The sequence below is a fragment of the Procambarus clarkii genome, chromosome 10, assembly GCF_040958095.1.
Source record: "Procambarus clarkii isolate CNS0578487 chromosome 10, FALCON_Pclarkii_2.0, whole genome shotgun sequence".
Taxonomy (NCBI): Eukaryota; Metazoa; Arthropoda; class Malacostraca; order Decapoda; family Cambaridae; genus Procambarus; species Procambarus clarkii.
The window spans coordinates 37,065,971-37,085,443 of record NC_091159.1 but is presented as its reverse complement, the minus strand read 5'-3'; the positions used below and the strand labels follow the sequence as shown (position 1 = coordinate 37,085,443).

General features: G+C 37.3%; 3 protein-coding genes across 9 annotated transcripts in view; 2 read left to right on the top strand and 1 right to left on the bottom strand.

The window, feature by feature from the left end:
• Positions 1 to 10,898, bottom strand: part of LOC123745301 (EEIG family member 2) — a 283,313-nt gene extending 272,415 nt beyond the window's left edge. For all 3 annotated transcript variants that reach the window (XM_069321872.1, XM_045725708.2, XM_045725726.2), the window contains exons 1-2: positions 10,743 to 10,898; positions 4,208 to 4,734 (exon numbers count right to left, since the gene is read on the bottom strand). In XM_069321872.1, the coding sequence (XP_069177973.1) occupies positions 4,208 to 4,235 (28 nt within the window). In that variant the 5' untranslated portion in view covers positions 4,236 to 4,734; positions 10,743 to 10,898. The remainder of the gene's footprint in view (positions 1 to 4,207; positions 4,735 to 10,742) is intronic.
• Positions 10,899 to 14,184: 3,286 nt separating this feature from the next.
• Positions 14,185 to 19,473, top strand: part of LOC138363043 (protein dispatched-like) — a 109,004-nt gene continuing 103,715 nt past the window's right edge. For both annotated transcript variants that reach the window (XM_069321869.1, XM_069321867.1), the window contains exon 1: positions 14,185 to 14,325. The gene's annotated coding sequence lies outside the window, so the exon portion shown is untranslated. The remainder of the gene's footprint in view (positions 14,326 to 19,473) is intronic.
• The window catches only part of LOC123745278 (RND transporter family member dispatched), a 225,995-nt gene continuing 220,776 nt past the window's right edge, over positions 14,255 to 19,473 (top strand). For all 4 annotated transcript variants that reach the window (XM_069321864.1, XM_069321865.1, XM_045725660.2 and 1 more), the window contains exon 1: positions 14,255 to 14,355. The gene's annotated coding sequence lies outside the window, so the exon portion shown is untranslated. The remainder of the gene's footprint in view (positions 14,356 to 19,473) is intronic.

The following is a 19,473-nucleotide window of genomic DNA, read 5'->3' as shown; positions in this document are numbered from 1 at the left end:
TTAATCCTGAGGCAGGGTCATAAAACTGCACAACATAAACCACGCAACGTCTCACTAGAGCTAGTTAAAATTATAAGAATAAAATGAACAAGGTCGACTAACCCATCGAGGCAGCTCCTATTTACACCCAGTGAATCTTACTCTTTCATTTGTCCAGGGCATGCTTTAAACATCTCTGCTTATTTGCTACAGGATGTACTGAATGGCATTATTATTGAGTCCCCCGTAGCCCAGTGGTAACACTCGCCCCAGCGCTTCGCCAGCGATTTGGTCGAGTTCGTATCCTGGCCGAGTAGGATTGACTAGGCACCAATTCTTAACTGTAAGCCTCTGTTCACCCAGCAGTGAATGAGTGAACAGAGTTGTTAAACGATTTGGCGGATTGTATTGCAGGGAAAATTAGAACCTGCCCGAAATACTATGTGGCTTTACAAGAATGTAAGGACTAGTGTGTGACATACATACATATATTCCCGTTCCTCCCCTTTCATCTGGAACTACTAAGAGGCAAGTCAATGTGGTCTTTCAACTGCCTCACGTTGGAACAGTTTAGGCAACTGACGACTTAAGTATTACGGTCCCATATCTCTAGCCTTATCTACAATGACCGACCTTTAATGGTGGTTAACCGTTGGCCTGGAATGCAAGAAAAATGCAAGAAAACCCTAAACACTGAACACAAACTTCAAATAGTTTTTCTGTTATACGCACAGTCTTATTATTATTAGCTCTTTAAATGCTTGCTGTGAATCTATGCAAAGGCTAGAGTTGCCAGCTAGACAATGCCCTCCCCCCTACCTCTCACATCCTCTACCGACTGGGGCGACTCAGGGAACCACCACCAGCTGGCGCCGCCCCGGATGCTGCTAATCTACACGCCCAAAACAGTGACCATGCACTGGTTAGTTTGCGCTCTCCGCAAGAGTCGCGGGTTATGTAACAATCGGAGCACGATTTCTCTTGTATTAAAGATGGATTTACAACTTGTTGAACAGACCACACACTAGAAGATGAAGGGACGACGACGTTTCGGTCCGTCCTGGACCATTCTCAAGTCGATTGTGGATTTACAACTCGTAAGAGTGCCAATACTCGAATCAAAGCAATACCAATAATTTTGACTGAACCTTAGTAAACGCTCACACTTTTCATATTTTTTGTATTCATTTATTAATATATTTACACTCTTGTACAGTCACATAGCATTTTGGGTATGTCTTAATACTAATTTTCCCTGGAATACGACCTGCCAAATCTTTTAACAACCAGGTACCCATTTTACTGTTGGGTAAACAGAAGCTACAGTTACCGATTGGCGCCCAGTAAATCCTCCCTAGCCAGGATACGAACCCAAGCCAAAGCCCTCACGAAATGCCAGGCGAGTGTCTTACCACTTCACCACGGGAACTGCTGGAAGGACTGTCACTGCAAGTTTCACATATTGTAACAGTTTTATTATAATAAAACAAAAGGAAAAAATAGACCAAACAAGAATAAATAATAAACCAAACAAGAATCTCAAAATCTATTGAAAATGCTACCACCTTATGTCATACAAACCATGCTACATTACATATTAATATCTGACCCCTAGCAGTCAGCTGCTCCAAAATTATAATGCAACAAACATGGGGGAGGAGAAGATGCCAGTGTCCGGATGTATTCACCTAGTTGTTCTTGCGAGGGGTGAACTCTGCTCTTTCGGCCCAACTGTCAATCATTCAACTGTAACTAATTCCCTCCCCCCTCCCACACACACACAGGTGGTTGTGCACACATACGGTTGAGAGGCGGGACCAAAGAGCCAGAGCTCAACCCCCGCAAACACAACTAGGTGAGTACAACTAGGTGAGTACACACACACACACACACAGGTGGTTGTGCACACACACACACACACACACACACACACACACACACACACACACACACACACACACACACACACACACACACACACACACACACACACACACAGTAGTTAACAGGTGGAATGCATTAGGCAGTGATGTGGTGGAGACTGACTCCATACACAGTTTCAAGTGTAGATATGATAGAGCCCAGTAGGCTCAGGAAGCTGTACACCAGTTGATTGACAGTTGAGAGGCGGGACCAAGTCAGACCTCAACCCCCGCAAGCATAAAGAGTACACACACACACACACACACACACACACACAGGAAGCAGCTCCATAACAGCTGTTTAACTCCCAGGTACCTATTTACTGCTAGGTAACGGGCATCAGGGGGTGAAAGAAACTTTGTTCACTTTTTTCTGCCTGGTCCAGGAATCGAACCCGGGCCACAAAATTACGAGTCCTGGCGCAGGACTCTTAATTCTGTGGTACGGGTTCGATTCCCGCACCAAGCAGAGACAAATGGGCAAAGTTTCTTTCACCCTGAATGACCCTGTTACCTAGCAGTAAATAGGTACCTGGGAGTTAGTCAGCTATCACGGGCTGCTTCCTGGGGTGTGACGTGGAAAAAAAAAGTAGTTACTAAACGGTTAATTGACAGTTGAGAGGCGGGCCGAAAGAGCAAAGCTTAACCCCCGCAAACACAACTAGGTGAATATAATTAGGTGAATACAACTATTAATCTCGTGTGCCCCCACATGGCTTGGTTGTATCCAAGCATGGAGACCATCTTCAGAAAGATATGCAGTAGCCACTTTCTCCAAAGTTCAACACTGGGCAACAAAAATCATTCCAGAACTAGGTCTCGACTCATTCCAGGAACAGTTGAGAGCCACATGGAGCTGCAAACCAGACATGACAGGGCTGATCCCATTGAAACTTAAAATGCTTAAAAGAATACGGAGAATGTTGATCCAGACAGTTTCTTCAATTGGTCTGATGTAACACAAACATGGATCAACAGTTTCAAGCCCAACAAGCCACAAAGTAGGATAGAAAACAGGAGATGCTTTACATCCATATGGTTATAAACCCCATGAAACCACCTTCCTGCTGATAAATGCCAAAACACTACTGAATTTTAGGATCCTGCTTGACAAAATCATCAGCACAAATTACATGACAAGCCACTGGCTTCCTGTCCACATCAAGACCACCAGAGAGTGGCCCCTCAGGTAAATTCAGGTGAATAATAGTGTTAAATCTTTCTGTGCTGTTGCTAAAACTACAGATTCTATAATGTAGTCAATGCCTGTCATCATTAAGCTTCACCTTTATATTGTACACCATTTCTTGTACAATTTCTTCCAACAAATGTTTGTACATTGTTATTTCTCTAACATCTCGCATGTTCTCTTCTAATTTATTACTTCTCATTTAGTATTAAGTGTTTACCCATTACTGTATACCTAAAATAATTTTTCTTAATTATTCAGACTTTTGGCTGAAATGGTTTGTGTGGCTTCATTTGATGTGCAACCCTTGTACCTTCAAATATACCCATCTTAGGTCCTTTGAATACATATTTTTCATGAATAAATTATTATTATTATTATTATTATATCACAGAACAGGACTTTAGTATCTTGGCAAGTATTGCAGCTATGGACATAATGATCCTGGTGAGTTTTTATTGATGAACATCTACTCTTCCTATACAATACCCTATGCATTCCTGCAAAGATATTTGTATCTGCAATCTGATTTGAACATAATAACTTACCTTATTGGTCACATGCTAGTGTCATTAAAATATCTATAATATTTACATTATTCTAAGTTTACCTGAAATATAAGGATGAGTGGGAAAAGGACATACATTGTAGAATGGTCTTAAATCTGGTAACAGCTTTAAGTCTTAGCCTCAATGTTTCTACATACAGTAGTTACCTTAAACAGTCATCTACAATGTGCCTTTTGGAAGTAAAAATAAAGAAAAAGAATTTACTGTATAGCAAAGTCCAATACAGTGAATAAACACTTAATACAGTAGTTTATAACTTTCTTCACAAATAAAGAATATCAATAAAGAATTTTGCATAAAGATAATACTGTACTAGATAAATCTACAGAGTTCACAATTGAGACACTTCAATAACATTTACAAAGGAGAATGAAAAAATTATCAATGACTAAAATCCGGCTCCTGCTTAACCTCATGGGTACCGAATTACCGAGACTTCATGATAAAAAAATAAATGTAAAACTTGTATGACAGGACATGTACTAAGAATAAAATACAATATTGTACTGTATTAAAAACAACTTAAATCTAAGATTTATTTACTCTACCTTGGGGAGTGATCTGTGAAGCCTCCATCTAGAAGTCGCACTTTTGCAAAAAGCACCTGGTTAACGAAGGGTACATGCTGCAGCTCCTCAACCCGCACATCCACCTGGAAGCGGTACTTCTTCTTGCGTACCATAAGCCCATTCATCTTGAATGGCTATGTTAATGTACTCAACAACACTATATAATGCTAACTTGTGACACTAACACTTTCTTTACTGTAACTAATCAGGTGGCAATAATAGTCTCTGTGCTCTCACTCCAAGGTGAGAGTGTAGCACAGCTGGTACACGAATTACCACAGCAGAGTAATTACCAGCTGTACAATAAGTTTATTGCTGCCATTTTATAGAGGATTTAAAGATATAGACTATCTTTTAAAGCTCTCTTATACCCTTGATATGTTGAATTAAACTTCATACATGACTGATAGCATTCCTGATACACTTATCACAATCATAACAGGTGGCAAGAGTTCCCATTTTCATCAGGACCTTGTATTAGTTATTTGCTGTACAAATCCAGAGGTCTGAAACAAACAAAAAAGTTTATGTTAATAACAAAATTAATAACTATTTATACAAATTATTGATTATACTACACTATACATACATGGTGAATTAAAAAACTAATTTTGAGACCTATAAATAATGTTTACAAAAATTGAGTCTATTCAGTGTACAAATTTTATTTTTGAGCAGAGATGGCTCCTGCTAATAATGGGCATAACGACTAGGTGTTAATTATTCACAACTACTAGGTGTTAATTATACAAAGATGAAATGAAACTAAACTGGCCACTTCAATTCCATTCGCCCTATGGAAACTTGACAAGTCCCTCATAATTTTCTGGCAAGGTAGGTTGTGGTGTCCAACTGCAAGTAACAAGCATCAACAGTGAGTGATCCAACCTGTCCTCTCAAATAGTACATCACATTTGGCAAATACCACAAGGCCAAAAACTGATGAATTAAAAATCATAGTGGTTCGCAAAACTCACAATGTCCTTTTTTCTATTCATGGGGCCCTCAGTTAGGTTCAGGTAATTTAGTACATCAGTTTAGCATCATTGAATGCTCAATGCTGAATGATCAGAACTAGGAGAGCTAAACTAACCATGCAATGGGATACCTGGATAGGGTTTCAAGGTTCTTCTACTCCCCATGTCCAGACTGGGGCCAGGCTCAACTTTTGATAATTTGATCCAACAGGCTGTTGCTTGCAGGTTGCCTGTAAGCCCATGTACCCACTACAGCCCACTTGGTCCAGCACTTCTTGCAAGAACGTATCTAATTGCTTCTTGAAAGAAGTCCACCTTTGTTCCAACAATATTTCTAATGCTTGCTGTGAGTATTTAATGGATCACTAATGTTCAGAGTACTTTCTGATTGTGCCTATGGCACCTCTACTCACTGGTTCTATTCTACATTTCCTTCCATATCTTTTGCTCCAGTATGTTGCTATTCTACTGTGCAAGTTTGAGACCTACCCTTCCAGTATATTCCATGAATCCAGCACCCACATACCATTTATTTGGTACCCCTCTTTTCCTTTCTAGAGAGTACATTTTGAAAGCTTTTAGACAGTTCCAATAATTTTAAGTGCTTTATCATGCAATTTAATAAATTTATCATATCTATGCATGCCATAAATGCTTTCTGTATTCCCTCTTTCAAAAATGTCTTCTGCTCTGAACAGGGAAGTGCGCAGTGCTCAAGATGGGACAGCACCAGTGACTAAAATAATATTAACATTGTTATGGAATCCCTAGATATGAACGTTCTCATAATCCATCCTATCATTTTCCTGACTGTCACTATATCAACAGATGATCTTCATTTAAGGGCAGATTCAAAGAAAATTTAGTACAGTATTATGGTGGATATAGGTAAAGGAAGTGTGCAAAATGACATATGTGATACAGTAATGAAAATAAAGCAAACAATAGAATTTAATATAAATTAACATACATCACTGAAAAAAACACTACACAGTCTAAGGGTGTATTTCATAATGATGTCCTTATGAGAAAATTTGCTACTCAAATTCACTGACAAAAAAATGTACAATGAAAGTATTACCATGCAAGATATGTATAGTATTCCTGTTGTTGGGGGACAGAAATCATGTACTGTACTTAGGCTTATTTAGGTCCACCTAGGTCAATTACTGACCTTCCCCATGATGCAACCCACAAGAACTAATTCCTAGGTATCTATTTTAAAACTAGACTAAAAGAGGCATTAGGCAAAAGGAAATGTGCCCAATTGTTTCTGTCTTGCTCTGGGATTGAACCTCCATAGATTGTAAACCATGGACATAGAGCACTGTTACTGGACCCTAACTTCACACTACTATTTGGCAAACAGTCAGCAGGTTTCATTATTATTTATAAATCTGGACTGAATAATAATGGATCTTATTCCCAACCTGAAAATCAATTGCACAAAATGAATGGTCATGTTGACTTAATGTTCATGACACAGCTAGTAATTCGTTCACAACGTACAAAAGGCTGTAATTAAATGTAATTCAACATTCAGTAATAGCAAATAATGAATAAGCATTACTGACACTAAGTACACAAAGAGGTACAGGTACTAATGTTCCAATCATTTACAATATCGAATGCAATATCAGCTTGGGAGAAAATTTATCATATTGATCAAGTTCATCTAACATTTGTACTTAATCAGTCAAGCATAAATAGGTTTATCAAGGTTCCTTCAGCCTACAACTGACCAACTGCTAGAATTGGTTAATTCCAGGTACCTAAGGTAACAGGAACATTAGATGATGGGAAACGTGCCCAATCATTTCTGTCCCGCTGGAGATTCAAACGCAGAATTTTCGAATGAGAGTCGAGAATGAACCAAACTTTACTACTGGGACCCTAATGAATGTTGATTATGAATTCATCACAACTATTCAAAAGATAATTGTCCAAATGTTCTCAAAATTATGAGATTAAAACAAAACATTATGCAAGCTATTTATGCTACTTACATGAGTGATTAAATGTAAGCTACCTCCATTTTAAGAAATGAAAGCTATGAATTTAAACAAATGTACACAGGAAGTATTAAAGCAGTCTGTTCAGGATATATTATAAAATACACATTAAAATCAATGAAATTTGGGAACTTTAAGGATGCATGGTCATTATGCAGCTGGATCACAGCCTAACAACTAAAATCAAATTTAATGACAGGATGAACTAATAAGGAAGGAATGCACAGGTACAGTACTTGTTTAATTCTGAGGAATAACTTAATTACAAAGCAACTGTCTCGGGTAATACTGAATGCACAAGTTAAACCTATGCATAAATGTCCTTTCAGAGGAATATTTCATGGTAATTATAGATGAAAAGATACTGTTGAAAGCCAAATTCTTAAAGAATTGAATATCCTGAACACAGACCAATCAGAACTGAATGTTCTACATAAACACTGTCAATATGAAGACAAGTGTAAACTCTATACAGTAAACTTGTTAGTTCTAAAGGTCAAGAAAAATTCTGTACTGTATTGATAATTTACAGTATTTAATGTTTATCTTTCTGCCATCAACAATATTATTTGAAATTTACATATTCTAACAAAATCAAACTATATATCAGGCTAGGTAGTGCTATTTCCTTATGCTGTATAGTGGACCTAGTGGCTAGTACAATGCAACCCATTCTCCTGTTTAGATAGTACTTTTTGTAACTGTGTACCATAGTACAAACATTGATGTACTAAGCAATTAGATAGCAGAATTTTGTACTATTCACTTTATAAGAGTAAAAAAATAAGCTGAAAAACTTAAAATATTCCAAGGCCTTGTATAGCACACACATGTACCATATTAGGCCTCAGATAGCATGTATAAGGCTGAGGAAGGTTAGGTTTGGCTAGTTTGTCTTTGCAACACAAGTTGAAAATCGTTTTCGGGTTTGTCCAAATTCAATAGAACCGATTTCTGCTTTCTAATTGCATTGTACGTCAGTATATGTACAGTACTATGGTCCCTCTTCGTTCCAAGTACAGTACTACCAAAAAGGAGGATGGGCTGTACAATGATAATTGTGCAAAAAACTAACATGGTGCAGTGCAGTAGACTTATCACTGCACTTCAACCTTTTCAACCTTATTAATACATACAAGGTAAAAATGTTTTTTTCAGGCAGATCCTGAAAAATCCTGATCCTGGTCCTCTACCTTTCCATGGTACTCCCTGGGCAATGTAAACAGTAGTGTCACACACACGGTGCTGAATAATCTAACCAGTTCCCATTATCAAGTATGACTTGATAATGGTCCAGGACAGACCAAATGTCTTTTCATCATCTAGTGTGTGTGGTTTGGTCAACAGGTCCCATTACTTTGATCAAAGCCTAAAGCTCAACATTTGATGAACCTTAAATCAGCACCAAATATTCTGATATTTTCAGAGACCAAGACATCAGTAGGGTATTTAACTTTTATATGCACAAGTAATAATTAATGTGTGACAGTTTACTAAAATGCACGATTAGGCTAAATGCTGATCTAGCTTACATTGGTGTTTGAGCATCACATTCTTGCAAAGCATAGTATTTTCAGGCAGGTCCTTCAAATAACTGATAAATGCAATATGGGTACATTGTAGCAGAATTTGAGTTCAACATAATAACTACATTTTAAGTTGATACCTGTAGTATAAATTATACTTGTGAAATTGTATGTCTTAATTGTGACAAGTTGACCATACCCAGTAACCCAAACTAAAATAACCTAACCTAACCAAGTAGGGCTAAATGCTACCAACAGTCAGTAGGATGAGCCTATATGATGACATAGCCATCAAGCAAATATGAACCATGATGAACAAAATGTTCGGTGTACAGGAACTATACATTTCACAAGTTGTAACATGTTTTGTATCCTTTTGTTACAATAAGCACTACTAAAAATTTAGCTAAGATTGTTATTCACTATCCTGTATGTCCACTGTCTAGAAAGCATATCTAGATATGTTCAGTATTGCTTGAAAGAAGTAGAATTAATAGCTGGCAACACCAGTGGTTACAATAACTCAAACCCCAGCCTAACAATTAAATTTTGGGCATACACTGTGCAGTGTCAATACATAAAAAAAAATCAAAACATACAGCTTCAAAAAAATTTATAAATGAAACAGCCAGAGAATTTTTTTATAGATATATACACACACAAGAGTTCTAACATTCTTTTAAATCTAATAGCACACAGCATTTCAGGCAGGTCCTTAATCCTGTTTTTCCTCAGAATATGAGCAGCCAAATCGTTTAATAACCAGGTGCCCATTTACTGCTGGGTGAGAAGAGAAGCTAAAGTTAACGATTGGCACCTAGTCAATCCTGGTCCCAGGATGGGCTCGGGAAGTAGAAGAACTCCCGAAACCCTCTATAGGTATGGCCCAGATAAGTTAATCCTCCCCAGCCTGGATACGAACCTAGGCCAAAGTACTCGTGAAGCACCAGGGGTGTGCTTTACCACTGCACCACAGGGACTGCAACCCATTTATTTTTATATTTTTATTTAATCATTATCTGATTAAAGATAACAATTAACCATTTACTTAACTAAAGATCTGTTGAACAAATCCACTGGGGTCGTGATGAGGGTTTGAGTCTACGCACGGGATGTTCCCAGATGCGCCTTAGTCAACTGTACCACGACATGGTCAAAAGAAGGCCCTTGAAGACAACATAGTTCATCATGGCCCTTGTGGATTTGTTCATTTGATATATCACATTGTGATTTGTGTGTATTAAAGATCTAATTATTATTATATTAAACTTTTACCAAACAAATGTTACACAGTAGGACTGTATAAATGGCTAACTATACAAGCAACAATGTAGGACTGAAAACAGATGCTTTTTCACCCACAGGGTTATATACCGATGGAACCGCCTACCCGCCGATACCGTAATTGCTAAAACTCAACTTTTATAGTACAACTGGAAAAGATGAAGGCAAATGGGGGGGGGGGAGGGACCTATGACAAGCCGCCGGCTTCCTGTCCTCGTCGAGGCCACTTGTGTTAGTGGCTCTCGGGTAAATTCAGGTATAATGTAGTCATACTGGTTAAGCACTTTCCCTAATGAACAGGAAGTTACACTTGTAAACCGTCACAAATCTATTTGGCTTATGTAATAAGGTTCAACTTGAGTATACTACACTAAGCCTAGTCTTGTAGACTAACAGTAAAATTTTATAAACAAAATATGAAAAGGTTCTGAACATCTTGCTTTACCACAATGTCATTTTAATGATTTACTAGTGAACATTACAGTAATACCTGGAAAATTTGTACAACCTGCTTTACAAAAACAAAGGCCATGAAATTTAAAAGGCAATTATCCAACGTACAACAACAACCAAGCAATTCCATGAGCCTATGTGAGACTTGCTTACTTATTTTGTCTTGCAAACCCACAAACACACCATTCATACAGTACCTGACACACACTGTTTGGTTAAAAAATATGATAACACGATATATAAACATAAAACCCCAACTCACCTGTGATTAAAATCGGTTATTCACTACCAAAAGCTTCACAGAACACTAACACAACCTCCCCTCACCTTCCTCACTGTTAAACTGACAGAGAACTGGCAAAATAAAGAAAATTGCTAGTTGTTTTGGTAGCTCTTTTTCAATTGGTAGACAGCATCAGAAATAACCACTAAGAAATTATTTTATAACAGGAATAGGTTTAATAAACCCCCTACGATTGGTGAAACGAGAGCAGATGGCCAATCATAGACTAGATCTCAAAGCGTATCGGGAACAGAGAAGAATGGCTTATCAAGCGCTACTCGCTACCTTTACTGAGAGATGTACAATAATTACTATTTTCATAGTGGTTTAATTATTCTTCATATGATACTGTGTGCCTGAGTAATAAAGATGTTAATAATAATATGTCCTCACATCCATGGGCTTACAGCTTTACAAGGTCAAGAGAAAAACTCCTGAGCTCCGTCTTACTCGCTGTCACCTGAATTTACCTAAGGGCTTATTTCATTATAACGGCTTCCAAGGGGACAGCAGCACAGTGCTGTGTATAGCCCCGAAATCAACAGTAATTGCTATACGAACTTACCTGCTTATTCCAGCCATGTGACTGACGGTATGAATTAGCTACAGAGCTTAATACCTTTGTACTTTAAAGGTATTAAGTACTTCATACCTTTGGGTCTGAAATCACTGATAACAGGGCAATCATAAATATAGTGTTGGAGAGTGTGTCCTAGCTCATTGTCAAATGCTTTACAATGGGAATGTTCACCATTGAGGATTCATTATACTAAATACTGTTACATTTTAAAATCCAACTTTTAGATCATCAAGACAAGTGGGGGGACCTTCGACAAGCCCCGGTTTCCTGTCCTTGTCGAGGCCACTAGTGTTAGTGGCCCTCAGGTAAATTCAGGTAAATTCTACCTGTATAAACCTGCCATAGATTTCGATATCGTACCCTAATTTTAGCAAAGTCACACTGCCTAGCGGATGTGCGTACTGCCCGGTTCTAAACTTATCATAAATCTTTATACTCGTGTTTTCATGCTTCATACACTCACTTATACTGGAAAATATTCTTGTGCTGTACCCAGAGTTTGCTGGTGGAGACTAATAGTTCAGCCTCGCATTTCATGTTCTCTCCCGATTCCATGTATGACTAACCATCCTGTGAGATGGGGATATTAGATGAAGTTATAACTTGTCTTTGCTTTACACTGTAATGCCCGAAACGCTGCGCGTATTAGTGGTTTTAGGCATAGTATGTACTAGCTCTATCTAGAAATCCAACATTTTGTTTGTAACTCATTTTGAATGTATGTAATTTTACCTGAATAAACATTATTATTATTATTATTATTATTATTATTATTATTATTATTATTATTAGTAGTAGTAGTAGTAGTAATAGTAGTAGTAGTTGTACAGTATTATTATTATTATTATTATTATTATTTCATACAGAATAGAGCAGCAGCATATTGCTGAATATACCTAAGCCTGTTAATACAACAAAATTACTCACAAATTATTTAAAATTTAAATGCGGTATATAATTACAGTTATTGTTATGCTATAATTATAACTTTTAATTACAGTTATTGTTATGCTATAATTATAACTTTTACATATGTAAATAATATGCTAAAATTTTATGTAAACTAACTAAATTAAATAAATGCGCAACCACTTATGAAAACAGTTATTGATATGACTGATGTAATTTACCCCATTGTCACATTGTCACATAAACGGTCACATTGGACCGTTTAAAGTGGTCTGGATTATCTTTTCCAGTCACTTTCATTTATAAATTGACAAATTATTAACTTTCAAAATATCCAGTGATATGAAGGTCTCAATGTGATCAGCCTTGTCGGTCTAATTTGTAGTTGCTCTCAACCTTTCCTGGTATGAGAAGTGACTTAGTTCTGTGATTTTTTGTCGCTCTCTATTGAACATTTCATTAAGCAGATATGCCCTTTTGAAGGTTAGGTCTCCCTGCTTGGATACACTAATCTAGATGAGGCGCACCATAGACTTGTGCTTGATATATAACCACTTTCTTCCCCTTGACGTCAAAGGTCCTTTTGGTTATCCCTATGGTTCATCATGGTTGTTTTTTTTTACCCCAGCTTCTTTTTCCATCGTATTGTTATGCACAATAAAGTGGCTATTGTGTCCGCTGTCCGTTGGGCACAATATCCAAGAGTTACGTTAATTCAACGCTGAATCAACGTTAATTCGACGTTAATAAAGTTATTTAAATATGACAGAAAGGGTGAGATCAATTATTCTAACGCGAATCTTCTCTATTTCATAAGTTCTTCACTTGAGAAGAAGCTGAAAAATTCACTCTCCAAAGTTCACGTTACAGTTTTATTATGGTCTCTATGATGATTGATTGATGAAGATTAAGCCACTCAAGAGGTAGCACGGGCATGAATAGCCCGTAAATGAACTCTTTAATTCCTGTGTTCTTATGGTGGCTGAGCAGTATGCTGGATGTTCTGTCTTGGCCTTGAGGATGTTAGAATGTAACTGAGCGATAGCTGGCTAACACTAGCTTTCTTAATTTAATTTATATATAGGGGGGGGGGGGGGGGGGTTCCACCTCTGGTTGCGTTGTAAGGACCCTTGACCTCGAAGAAGTCGAAATGCAGCATCTGGGAGAGCCTTGTGAGGCACCCGCTTACCCTGATATATTGACTTCTCCTACCACCCCCTATATTTTTTTTGTATTTTATCATTTTATTTTATTTAAAACTTCATTAAACAAAAGGGTTACAACACTGGTTACATGCAAGGTAAAAGGCTACTTGTCACAGGTTGTCGAGTTCCTCCAGCTCCACAGATGGCGGGCAGGAACCATGGATGCATTGTGCATTTCCTCTCTGGATTGCCATACTAAGGCGCTGAAAGAGGAAATTGGCGGTTCTAGGGTCTCTAGTTGTTTCAACTAACTTAGAACTCCTTACTAAAACTAGTAGCACTTTTACCCCAGGCACCAAGTGTCTCTCTCTATATATATAATATAAACATTTCTGCAACTTTCCCAATAAATATACTTCATGGTATTATTTAGACCATTTAATACTTATTTTTAAGATACAGTCTTATACGATAATATAAACGAAAAATACGATGCATAGAATTTAATTCACAATACAGCAGCTTTTGCTAAGTTGCGGTTTTCATTTATCTCTCTTATTTTTTAACCTGTATTAGAAAAAAAATATAATGAAATGAAATGCCTTACAATGAAATTGCATGTTAAAGTACGTAAGAGAAGTAAGAGTAACATTTGGAGTATATAACGCGGGTATAAATTGTTGGACTTTGTTAGCAAACTAGCAAAGGTTTAGTGAGGGTTGCTGGGAGGTGGCAACAGTGGCTCTTTGTTTACACTTGTGGCACAGCAACACGGCTGGTCGTCTCTCACTCCCTTAAAATCATTCATTTTATACCCCCGAAAGACAGAGGTGTTATCAAGAAAACTGAAGTGCAAGGTTTACAGAGGTCCAAATCTGTCGTGACAGTTAAACTGGAGGAACGACAATATCATTTTCTTCGTTTCAAGGTATGTTCAAAACAACAGGGGAAACCTTAGGTATGAATATTTTTTATTAATGTATTTAGCAATATATTGTTTTATAATCGAAGACGGAAAAAGTAGATTTTGGAATACTATGTGCTACGTTTGGTGCATTCCGTCTCACACAGTCACTTGTCAGCCTACGGACGGTAGCGGAAGTAACTGGAATTCTTCCCAACCTTCAAGAAGGTTGGGAGGAATTTGTCACAGAAGGTCACAAATTTGTCATACATATTCATATATACATACTGACGTGCTCAATCTTAACCTAGGCAGGCATGGTATTTGGTACAACAGTTGAAAAAATATTTTTATACTATATAAGCATGTTTTTATATAATGTTTTATTTTTTAGTTAATAGAAAAGTAGAGTGGATTATAGTTGACAAGCTTTGATGATTTGGTGAAATAATTCTAGCAAAGCCACAGACATGCATAGTGTTTCAGGCAAATTTTAAAGCTAACAAAATAGTTGATATAAATTTAGAATTTGCAGTGATTTGCAAATTATATACTAGGTGAACAGTCAGTCTTGAACAGAGTATTAATAATTATAACTTGTTTTTGAGGTACTGTACTGTATAAATTCAGATTTTGTAGTACCTGTAAGAAGAAAGTTAACACAGTTAAAAAATTAAAAACTTTTGTCACTTAAAATAGTGATAAATGGTTTCTCAAAGTCAAGGGTAAAAAACTTAAAAGGCTTACATAAGATACCCATAGGCCATCTACTGACCTTTCCCAGGGTGCAACTCTCAACAGTTCTCTAACTCTGAGCTACTAGTGTTCTGATAGGTGAACAAAGAATTCAGGTGAAAGCAAATGTTACCAAAGCACTTCTTTCTTATCACTTGAATTTAACATGGAACCTTTTGCCTATGAGCTTTCTGTTTTAGTGCACATTAGGCTTAGGAATTGAACAACAAAATTTGTTTAGCTCATTAAGTTGTAACCTTGATATGCCAGCCTTGTGGTTTTTAAACATGTGCATCAACAGTCTGTTCACTGTCTTTATTTGACACTAAGCATAGTTAACTCATAAATGGTGATACACTCCTGTAATTTGAAGGCAGTCTTACATAATTCCTAGCAAGAGGTATTGGAAAAGGAATACAGTGGTACCTCAGTTTTCGTATTTAATACGTTCCCAGTAACTGTGTGAAAACTGAAACGACTTTTCCCATAAGAAATACTGTAATGTAAATTGAATTAATCTGTTCCACACCCCCAAATATACTGACTAAAAAATAAATTTTATACAGAATAATACTCTTAGGTATCTTACCTTTATTGAGGACTCTTGTTGGCATATGGAAGATAACGAGGAAGGGGGGAGGAGAAAGAAAAGTGTTAGTGTTTGGAAGAGGAGTTCCCTTCCATTATAACAACAATGATGACATTACATTTCTGGGGTACTCTCTTACATTTTGCAGGCATACCACTAGGACCTGGTTGTGGCTCACTGCTTGCTTGTCTACTAAGAATCTGTCTATAGACACTTGGTTTTTCCCTGTTTTAACACTTGTCTGTAGTGAGATATCACATTCTCACTATGAATGATCTCTTGTTTTTCCTCTATCATCATCCTCACAACTATTTTCTTAGGTTGAACATTACCACTGACTTTCTTGTAACCCATGGTGTAATATATAATAAGAACTTTTATGTTCAGAAACCAAAAAGCACAAAAAAATGAAATTCTTTAAAGAATTCAAACATGATCATCACTAGACGGGGGACACTGATAAACTGAAGCACCACACTCTGTGGACCTGTGTATAAACAAATTCTGAAAAAAAGGCAAACAACGAGTACCAAATCAAATTTTTAGAAGAAGTTGAGTATGAGAACCAAAAAATACGAAAACAGGGGCATACGAAAACCGCAGTTCCACCGTATTATTTAAGTTCTCTATGGTAAATACAGATGCCAAAAACAATTTGCTATATCTGCCTCTTCATAAACTAAGTCCCCATTTTCTGATTTTGTAGAACCTGTAGAATGGGAGAGAACGTAAATTTTTCTAATATAACTAAAACCACCATACTTTGGGTTTTAGTTTTCAACAATGTTTGTCTTGTAGTAGTTACATTTGCAAAGATGTGTTAGATTTTTGTTTTTTCACTGTGACAAAACATATTCTGGCTTATTCTGATGATTAGTGTTCAGTTTTAGTCTTTGTATTGGATTTTTTTTTGTTAGGCAAGATTTTATTAAATTGTCCCACCATTTATGTTTACTGGTTTCATGTGGATATCTGTTTTGCTATGAAACAAGAATGTTTTCAAATGCTGCTATATTTTTATTTAGAACTAATGTTATTTCATCAGGTGATATTCTAATTTAGGGGTGATAATTTGTGTTGCTTTTTTACATTCTTTATACTGTATTTAATCTGGTATTTTCTCAAAACTAGTATTGGTGCATTTATTCCATATTATACTGAAAGAAATTTGACCATTTTATTAACATTTTACAATGATAATAGCAATTAAGTAGGAGAAAGAAGGCTATCTGCATCTGTAATTGTCAGAAAGTTTTCATCATTCCTCACAAAAAGTTTAAATATTAACTCGAGAAGCAGGCTGGTGTAGAAATTTAGTTTTTTCTAACTGTAATTGCATGCAATGCCATCAATCTGCATATGGCTGTTGGCTCAATAAAAGCTAATTGGAATCTAACAACTATGAAAACACTGCATACAGGTCCTGGGTATGCTAGTGAGGTATGGGTCCTCTGTGAAGTGGCCCTTATCGACTGGCTTCACCAGGTCTTGGTTCGTGGTAGGCGTGAAAGTAAACTTCAATGCAAAAGGGGCACTCTGAAGGACATCTCAGTGAGTTCTCATCAGTAATTTATTATTAGTGAATCACTGCTTAATGGTGTTGAAGACACTGGAGTGAGGACAGTCCCCATGGTGCAGTGGTAAAGCACTTACCCAGCACCTCGTGAGTGCTTTAGCCTAGGTTCGTTTCCTGGCCAGGGAGGATTGAATGGGCACTTATCCTTAACTGTAGCCTCTGTTTGCCCAGCAGTGAATAAGTACCTGGTTGTTAAACGATTTGGTGGGTCGTATTCTGGGGAAAATTAGGATTAAGGACCTGACCGAAATGCTATTCATGCTAGTGGCTTTACAAGAATGTAAGAACTCTTGTATATATAAATAAAATAAAACAAATAAGAAAAAGTACAAGGCTGAAGGTACAGTGCAAGTGGTAGTTTTTTAAAGAAAGTCTTATGTACACTCAGTGTCAAACTAAACAACATTTGTTCACAAAACTTAAATGCAAATACATTGGGGTGCATATTTTACTTTAAATTGGTGTTGACAAGCTAATATCACATCAGATAGACATTGGGATGCCTAACTGATCAATCATGTGGTCCACTTGTGGAAACTTGTGTGTCCATGACACTTTCTTCGACAACCAGTTCAGCTTTCCTGACACAGCCGGTTTGTAAAGTGAAACACAGGAGTTCTAAACTGTCATGTGTAAGGTACACAGACTGACAAGTACAACACTTGTGACATCACACAGATAATTGTGTGTTAACAGTTGGATCTGTCTTACTCACACCTACACCTGTTACGTGTGAGCAAATGAGGAACTCGCTTGCAGGTGGCTGATCATGGGGATATGTAACACAGATAGACAATAACATAATAATACTAAATATATTAAGTCGGCCCTAAACACACTCATACCATCAACTCCTATAAACAGCACGTAGAAGATCTGAACAGTTGATCTTTACACTCGTCTGTCCTTTGGTATGATGTGCACTAGAGACTAGCAATCCATGTCTCGAAAGTCATGTTAATTCTACAATGACCACACGTGGTACCAATGCAGATCACATATATGGCAGTAAGTAGGCGCACACACTTAAGTAACCATGCTAAGTGGAGTGTGAAGTATACAAATTGATAAGTACATCACTTGATGCAGCAGATAGGCAGTGGTTGCTGGCAACTGGACTTTGTCACAGATGCAGCTGATGGCTGGTACACATGTTGGTGGAGGCAGTTCAAGCATGGAATGCTGAGTGGTTCTTCTTGAGATGATTTCGGGGCTTTTTAGTGTCCCCGCGGCCCGGTCCTCGACCAGGCCTCCACCCCCAGGAAGCAGCCCGTGACAGCTGACTAACACCCAGGTACCTATTTTACTGCTAGGTAACAGGGGCATAGGGTGAAAGAAACTCTGCCCATTGATTCTCGCCGGCGCCTGGGATCGAACCCAGGACCACAGGATCACAAGTCCCGCGTGCTGTCCGCTCGGCCGACCGGCTCCCTGCAAGTGCAAGTGGTAGTTTTTTTTGACTGTGGTGGCTACAGTCTTGGTTCTTCCTCCCAACAGTGTTTAAGGGGCCCGGTGCATGTGCACCGAAACTTCCTCAAACACACTCAATTTTTTTGTGCATAATCCTCATGGTAAATGCTCCAACTTTTCCTAATGGATCAACATCATACTGTGAAAAGAAAACTAAGTTAAAAAAAAATCACAACTTCAAATTGCTAAAAATATCTTAGTGTCACCAATTGTTATTTTATTCACTATGGTCTCAGAATGGCATATAACGTTCATTTTACTTTGGACCAATTTTTGTTTAAGAGTATAGTTTACTGTAAAACATTATTTTTTTGAATGTGGCCATCCAAATATGTGCCAAATTTATACGCAAAATATTTATACTGTAGCTCCAAACATTATGGCTTTATGACTAAACAATTCAAAGGAAATGTTAGAACTAAGAACTTTGCAAATATGTAAAAATGGTGAGAATCGGTTAGCAATTGAATTTTTAGTTAGGTCTCAAGGTTGAAATTCCAGTTTTAGAGATAATTGAAGTTGAAGTTATTGACAATAATTATGGGTAGTTCTAATTAATGAATTTTCTTGTATGTTTTAAGAAACATTGCTTGGCATTCGTATTCGAATATGCAAAAGTTGTAGATCAATATGTGTTAAAAGGACGTCAAGAAAAATAACCCCCCAAAAAACAAAATATAGGGATACGTTAGGGATAACTGTAATACAGACACTGGGCCCCTTAAGACCTAACAGTAGGTTAGACATATATATGAATGAGATTGGGTAAATATAAATAGGAGCTGCCTCGTATAGGCCAATA